This window comes from Geospiza fortis, unplaced genomic scaffold (genome assembly GCF_000277835.1).
Source record: "Geospiza fortis unplaced genomic scaffold, GeoFor_1.0 scaffold41, whole genome shotgun sequence".
NCBI classification, from domain to species: Eukaryota; Metazoa; Chordata; class Aves; order Passeriformes; family Thraupidae; genus Geospiza; species Geospiza fortis.
The window spans coordinates 2596826-2605200 of NW_005054299.1; the positions used below are offsets into that span (position 1 = coordinate 2596826).

At 35.4% G+C, this 8375-nt stretch overlaps 1 protein-coding gene across 1 annotated transcript in view; it reads left to right on the forward strand.

Moving 5' to 3' along the window:
• The window catches only part of USH2A (usherin), a 371949-nt gene that overhangs the window by 89732 nt on the left and 273842 nt on the right, over window positions 1–8375 (forward strand). The window contains 1 exon segment of the mRNA XM_031059531.1: window positions 6814–7044. Coding sequence (XP_030915391.1) covers window positions 6814–7044 — 231 coding nt within the window.

Consider the following 8375-nt stretch of genomic DNA (forward strand, 5'->3'; position numbering starts at 1 on the left):
GTCAGACTGGCAAAATCGCTCCTCTTCCCCAGTACATACACCCACAATATCTGTAAATGGTAATAAAGAAGACAAATCAGAAGAATGGGAGGGGAGAGTGTGAGAAAACAAAGTAAACTTGCTAAGAATGGAGTTATTTTATAAAAAGGCTGAGCGTTACAAATGCATATGAAGCCAGGAGGGTGAGCTAAATAAAAAAAACAGTTATGCCTGATGCTCCAAGAATGGTAAAAATTGTTGGAACATCAGTGTTAGCATAAATGCAGTATTGGGATGAAAGATCAAAATTCAGGAAGGTAATAGAAGAGAATTACCCATCCCTGTTACCTTCAAAGAGAAGGTGACTGGACAGAAAGAAAACCTAAATTTGATCTCTTCAGATACAAATACATAAATAGCAGACTTTTATATATGCAATTAACTAAGAAGTGTTTCATACTTTTTAATCAGTCTTTTAAATCATAAATTAAGCAGCTGCAGCTTCCACAATCCTTGTGGTATTTGAAACACTTTTATGCACTGCAATATTCTGCTCATGCTACTGAAATCCTTGGCTGATAGATGAGGAAAAGTTCAATGTTGAAACTTTATTTGAAAATTTGAAATCCAGTTTGAACTTTGCTTTAGTCTGTGCTATCACAAGATCATCAAGTGAATCCACATGTATGTAACTGAGAGCAGTATTAGACAATAATTATACATTTTTCAGCTCGATACATAGAGCAAAATTTTCCTTTATTCTTCTCTCTGGGTTCTGCCATGTTCAAATTCCTATTTATTTTTGAGAATGGCATTCAGTCTGTTGTTTTTGTTTTTTTTTTTTTTAATTTCGAAAGCAGGTTTTGTTGTATGGTTTTCTCTCATGTAGGATTCTGAAATGGTACCTATAGAACTTTACTAGCTGGTACCAGTGAGAGACCTGATCCTTTGAAAGTTAATTTTTGTGACAGTGTGCTTGCATGAAATTATGAATTACCAACACAAAACATGAATATTTTCAAAATTTTTCAGAGGCAGAGAAATGCCATTTTATTCCTATCATTTTCTGTCATTTCAGCATTAGCCATGTGAATGCTTGGACCAGTACAATTGCTTATGCTACTGGTCTCAAATCATATAGTCAGAGGTTGCCTTAAACAATCTATACAGCGGTTTTTCATGAGCTGCTGTGTGTGACTAAGCTTACTTCTTGTAATTAAGTTTGCCTTTCCTTTGCCCTTAATTTTTATAAAAAATTCATTTTAAAAGCACTTTTTAAGACATATCAAAGTATTTGATTTGTGATTGCTGCCATTTACCCAGCACATTCTATTGCTGATCTTTTGCTTTTGATGGCAATTATAAGGTTCAGAAGCTAATTTGTAGGAGATATCCTTCCAGCTGCATCTGGCTTCTTGGCAGACTTCTCAACCAGTTGTATTTGGGGCTTTGGAGTTGCCTCTGGGTTTGCTGGGGTAATTCTGGGCTGTCTTACACTCTGTGTTGTTTTATTCTTGATTACCCTTTTAATCTGAGTTATTTGTCCATTTTTTTCCATTTTTTCCATTCATGAATAAGGTCCGGTGCAGACCCTTTTCAAAAGCCTCATTTGTTAATGTCTGTCATAAATGGCTTTTCTACAAAAGGCTATGCCTCAATTTTTAAAATCACCAATACCCATTAATCAGGTAGTAAGAAATGTATAGTTTCCTTTGTTACAGAAAAGAAATACGAGGGCCATTTGCTGCTGGCCTGGAAACACAGATTGTTTTGCATGCATGTACATAAGTCTCTTCATTGTGAATAGGACCCAAAGTGATTAAACAAGCACTCTTAATATGTTAATTTATAATTTTAATTACAACAATCTTGTATATATAGTCATTAGTGAATACTAATATAAATATTTTTCTACCTTTTTATTCATAATGCATAAACCAATCATCCAGTTACTTCTCGGCAGTTGCCTGTTTCCGTTTCATAATACAATCTTTGTTCTTAGTTATGAATGCATTTTGTTCATTCCTGTCTTGAATAATCCCTCATTAAGCTAGTCACTTTCTGCTCCATGCTAAAAAGGAAAAATTATCATGCAAATGTGGCATGCCATATTAAAAAGCACATTACCAAACACTTTTGTTGCTGTCCTTCAATTAGTTTCCCTTCTTTGAATTTAATTTCATTTGTTGTTAAACTACTGACTTGATGTATGGACTCATGAATTTGAGGCTGCTGCCAAGAATGTAGCAGGAAAAAAAATCAAAGCCACTTCAGAAAGCTACAGAGGCAAAGCTGAAATGAATTTGCTTCACCTTTGACAAGAACACTTGAGCAGCGCTGGAATCCTCTGATGATTCAGCTTGGCTAATTATCCAATTATTTATTCCAAGAATAAAGACGCTGTTTTACAATTAGAAAAGTGTAAAGTAATCTGAGAAATTTCGTAATGACAGATGACTTAAGTAACTTATGAGATAAATAGAATCTGCTCAAACTTGTCTTGCCAAGTGTTCAAGCTCTAGTTAAACTGCTCTTTGAGTTTCAGGGAATCAGTAGGGAATTAAAAGTTATTTGTTTTTTCTCCCCTACCAACCACATATTATGCCATAAAATAGCTCAAAACAGCTCAGTTTGTTCTTTTTCCTCTCTATCAAACTTGCAACATTTTAAAGCTATGTTTAAGTTGCATTCCTCTTGATTAAAAGCTTTTGGTTCAAAGCAATACTTTTTAATTGCCTAATAATATAAGTCAGTTCTTAGGAAAGAACCGTGCATTTAGGAGTTCATTTGCAATATAACTGAAAAATTCATTGCATGGCAGTAAAACAATTTACTGTTAATTACAAGGAGAAGAATTTGCTGTACCATGCTCACAGATTGCCATGAATCATGCAGCACTCCTAGAGATTTATAACAGATGTGTAAGTGGGATGAATTAGCAGGGTTTAATAACAGAGACACAAATCATGCAGACTTCAAGGAGCTTTAATTGATATACTAGAATGTGACGGGCATGAATCACTCAGCCATTCAACAGCACTGTAACATATGGTCAGCTCAATATGCTGCATCTTAAATCGGTTGGTGAGTCGTTGGTTGTCCCATATGGTGGAAGCAATATATTTTTCATGATTTTCAAAAAATACAGTGGATTACATCTTTTTTAAAAGAAATATGATTGCAACATATCCATGTTACTAAATTTTCTTTTGATGTCTGTTGTGGGTGGGCATTATTCTTTTATTTTGGGAAGGAGTCTAAAATGGACTCTAAAGAATTTCTTATAACTCAAAATATTGTCAGAAGATGTAGGTATTATTGCTTGACTCATTTGCTGTTGAAATGACTGATACCATTGTGAAGTGCAGAAAAGGAGAACGTACCTGAAATTCAGTGGCAAACTCAAGGTCCTCTGGACTAATTACTGGAATCAAAAATGAAATGCATGACCCATAGTGAGGTGTGCAATTTTACTTGCAAGGTAAACTCCAGTATGAGAAGAGAAAGATATTTTCTGTAACTTTTTTCCTTGAATTTGGCATTTTTTCTCTTTTATTTTGTATGTATGCATTTGGGATTCAACAGTTAAAACTAGTAGACTTTTTGTTGCTTTTACCTTCCTGAATCTTTCAGTGTCTACTTGAGGATTTTGGTGGAAGAGTACACAAATACCTACTATACAGTAAGCTGAGCAGAAGTTACTTAAACATATGTAAGCCTGTAAAATTTAGCCACAGTGTAAATATGTTATTCCTGGGACAAGAATCTGGCAGAGTATGGAAAAGCTTTAGCAGTTGTATTAGTAAACCTGACAGACTTGAGAAAGGAGTATTGTATCCTTAGAACCATGGCTGCCAGAATTTAATGTCAACAATTAAAATTTATTTTGATCCTTACCTAGTGTTTATTACTGTTTGTATACACAACAGACCTTACTAATACAGAGATGCACTATTAGGTGGAATTACCATCTGTTCAGAGCGAAATGCTGGCATCTGTCTTCGAGCCTACAACTAAAATGATATTATTTCAAACAAAACAAAATTAACTGCTCTTTACTTACCAACTTCATTTTTGTGTACACGTGTGTGCATAAACACATGGGAAAGGCTTGTTTGTAATGACCTGTGTAGCAACATCTATATTTAGATATATGACTTCAACATAAGCTGTATGGACCATCTGTCTTTATTGGTCTTTTCTGTGCCCTCTGCTACACAATGGCATGCAGCAATCATGGGCTTTTAAATACTGTTTTAGCCTTACAATATATTAAATATGTATTATATAGAAGGACATTAAAACTACATAATTAAAATACACAAAAATGTGACTTTGAATCCACTAAAATGCAGTATGCTCATTATTTTGACAGATGTGTCTTAACAGAACGTGACTAAAAAAAATTAAATAGGTAAAATTATACTTGATTCATCTTTCAGAAAGTAGCTACAGGTACCACAGTGACACCTTTAGGAAAATATATACTGAATCTTTTAATGTTGAATATTTTTAATTTCAGCATTTAGTACCCTGCTGGGCTAGTGCTACAGATTCATTTCAAGCTCTTCTGTTTTTGTGTGCAGTTGGGTTTTCTGTTTCTATTTTTTCGTTATTTTTGTTTCAAAATACTTATGTAACCTATTATGTACCGTTTTGATGTGCTGTCTTGATGCACAAGAATTCTCAAGAATCAAGGAGACTGTAGTTTAAATACTAGTGCTATAGCAAGGATGTTACTTTCTGAAAGGGTAGTCTTGTGTTCCATATATCACAAAATAATAAATTGTGTCATGCCAGTGTTTAATGCGTGTACACAGTGCATTAACTGTAACTGTAGTACATTTATTTGTGCTAGAGGAGACTGGAAAATGATTAAAAAATCAATACTTCCCTGTCAGAGAAGCAAGTGTTACGATGCATTTAAGTAGTTAATTGCATAAGCCCCATAAAAGCTTCAGGTTTGGGTATCAGAGATGCCATAATTATGGTCCAAGTAACTGCCATTTATTAATACTAGACTTTAGAGGAAGATGTAGTTATTGTCATGAATGCTAGTCAGCTGTATGCATTCTAAAAATAATGAATTTTAGCATTTCTGTTTTGCCATCAGTAATCTGAACTGGAGGGCTCAACCTCTTCGGTTCGCATTTAAAACGCTGACGTAGGCTAGTTCCCTCAGAGGTGAAGTTTTGATTGTTAAGCCATGTTTTCTATTTAAACTTGTGCATTAATACCACAATTCATTAGTGCTGTGCCCTACTTATGCAGGCAAGCTTATGACCTCACACTGCATTACTTCAATTTTGACATTGTAAATTTCTACCATCGCGTGAGATACTAATTAGATTGTGAAGTCATAAATGATACCTAAGCAGGAATTTACAGCACATAGTGCCTTTGGCAGTTTCCCAGTTCCCCCACTCCCTGCTTTCTCCAAGAAGACTATCTGTCAAGTTATGGGGTGTGGGGGACAAAGAAAAAGAAAAAATAAAGAAGTAATATACTACTGGCAAATAGGAAAAATGAAAAATGTGTTAATGATCTTGGAAATGTGGGAATGTTTAAAAAGATGTTATTAATTCATTTTAAATGAAGCAATCTCTCCTTCTCTAAAGAACTCATGCTATGTACAATGCTGGGCTGTGAAGTAATGTGTCAGATTTTGAAAGCCCATATTTTAATTCAGGTTTTATTGTTCTTGAAAGGCGTTTATTGCTCTTTACTGTGTCATTATGGGAACAAGTAAATTTTACAAGTTGTCATTGTATTTCACTTCCTGGGCACAAGTGAAGTTTGTGTTGTTAAATCCTTCTCTTTATTGGGGAAAGAAGGGTGAGAAAAAACCAGGATAAGATGTAAATAGATTCTGTACATAGCAAAGTGTCCTCATACTTCTCCAGATGACGCCTTCTGTTGTTTCAGTGATGGTCCATTTCTTTCCACCTGTAGGACCATCATGTCATTATCCAAACAGGTCATGCTGCCCTCCAGTGGCTTACTGTACATCCTTTTATTAAAAAATTGAATAAGTATAGTTAATAACTCAACTATAGAGTAGCTAGTGCTATCAGAGTGTTTAAAAGAATATCAAAGTATTTGGTTTAACAGTAGGAGGATCGTCCTATAACATAAAGCTGTCTTATGCTGCTACCTTTGTGGAAGCAGTCTTGTTTGGAGTCCTGGTGTGCACCAGAATTGGTGGAGAAAAATTAGAGAGTCGTTTGCTTGAAGTGAGCAATTATCTGAACACAAACTGCTGTCTGGTGTGCGCATCATGAGAACAACCTGAAGGGTCTGCAGGGCTGTGGGGAGAGAGCTGTTCTGCTCCTCTTGGTGAGGGTAAGTCCAGTGACAAGAGACTCCTGTTGTCATGTACCACACTGAGATGTAACAAGAGTTATAACTGCTCAAATTTTCCTTTGGTTTTTCGCTCACATCCCCATGTGAAAGTCATACAGATACACATTTACAGGGAGTTTGGCATGTGAGGCCCATCAAGGAAGGAAGGAATCCAAATATACTTTTTATGAAGATGTTGATTAATATTCTCAAAGATTATGAACAAAAATATTTTAGATATAATTATAGAGACATATGTCTAAGACCTGAATAAACGAAGTATTTCTTGTGCAACTGAAAGTAAGTGTCTCATGAAGATTAAGAATGTTTTTTGAGTTTTTTTTCCTCTCCTAATTAAGCTTCTATGGATATCTGTGTTTATTCTTAAGATCAGAAAATTAAATAGGATGTTTTGCAAAGATTGTTATGTGCAACAAATAATTCCCCAAGTGTTATGGACAATGATACCTAGATAACTTTTTTTATCCACAGCTCCAAGAAAACTTAGTGCCCCTCGTGTTGAAGGCATAAACAGCACAACAGTAAAGATAATTTGGGATGAACCTGAAGAGCTTAATGGGCCTTCTCCCATCTACCAGGTGGAAAGGATGGATTCATCTTTAGCTGCAATGAATATAGAAGTAACAAAAGGGATCCGTTTCCCAGGAAGTGGGTATTACAGATTTGCGAGTTCCACTCTCCCCACCAATACCTACTTCACAGGTAAATGCGTTTAAATTACTTTAAAATGTACTAATTGAACTCTGCATTCATTTTACCATTTTACTATCATGTTCTGTAAAACTTTTATGTTAAAGTAGGTAGGTTCTAATTTATTAAAGTAATGTAATAATTAGTGATGTATGGGCTATTTTGATTCTCATTAAAAAGGCTGTGGAAATCACTGGACATGTGGGATTTTTATTACTTCATGTTTGGACAGATAGATGTACATGAGAGTGATGCTGCTGCATATTTGACTTGGCTTTGCGTTGTAAATATAAGATTTTATTTATTATTCTGGGATAAAAGCTTTGTAATTAATTTGCTGTGAGTGCTAAGATGTGTTTTGTTTAGTACGTTTTTGAGGGTTCCTGAGGCTGCATAAGCACTCAAAAAGCTCTGTCTTCCAGTTTCAGAGCATTTGTGTTGTGATCCTGTTTGTTTTGTTAAGGAAAGAAAAAAGCCTGCTACTTTGACAGAATTCCACCATTTCTGGGCCTTTGAGTGTTCCCTCTTTTTTCTTGATTAGTTATTTTACTTTAGAACCATGAGATTTTCAGATTGAAGCAGACCTATGTCCTGTTTCTGTTTTCTCATAATTTGCTGATATCTTAAATTCTGGGATAAAGCAAAGATACAGACAATATGTTTTTTTGCAGAAATGAACCTGATTGCACATTTGAGATGATGTAGTGGTCTGTAAGTGAAATCTCGCATTTGCCTGCATGAAGTTTGAGTGTTTAAAAGAAGAAACAACAGAGCTGAAGACTTAAAAAAAGTGTGTGAAAGATGTGTGTGCGTGTATATTTATCTCAGGCCATGAGAGTGACAGCAGGAAGGGGAAATGCAGAAGGAATCTGGGTGACTATAAGAGCAAGCATTAGCTAGCACACTGATGGTGCTGGGGCCACACCAGTGGCAGTGACACAATTTAACGTGGTACTTGTTTGTTCAGAGAGAGAAGGGCTGCAGAAACCATGCAGCACTGTTGGCACAAAAGAATGCTGGAGCTTTGAAGAGCACTCGGCTGTTTCTTCAAAGAAGACACTCCTTGTCTTCACCATGGGTAATTCTGGCAAGAATGTTTGAGCACTCAGTACTTGCAAGTGTGTATGTGCAATTTCAGGTTTTGTCTAAAACAGAAATCAGCTTCTTGCTTCTCTATGATCACTTGGTGAATCTGACTTAAAAAAAGGTTGAAGATGGCTTCACATTTTTTTTTAGCTAGGTGATTACTTGACTGATAAATAATAATAAAAAGTGATAATTTGTTAGTTAAATATTGACACTGTGTTGACTGGCACAACCTGTCTCTGTGTGGGAATCTGTAG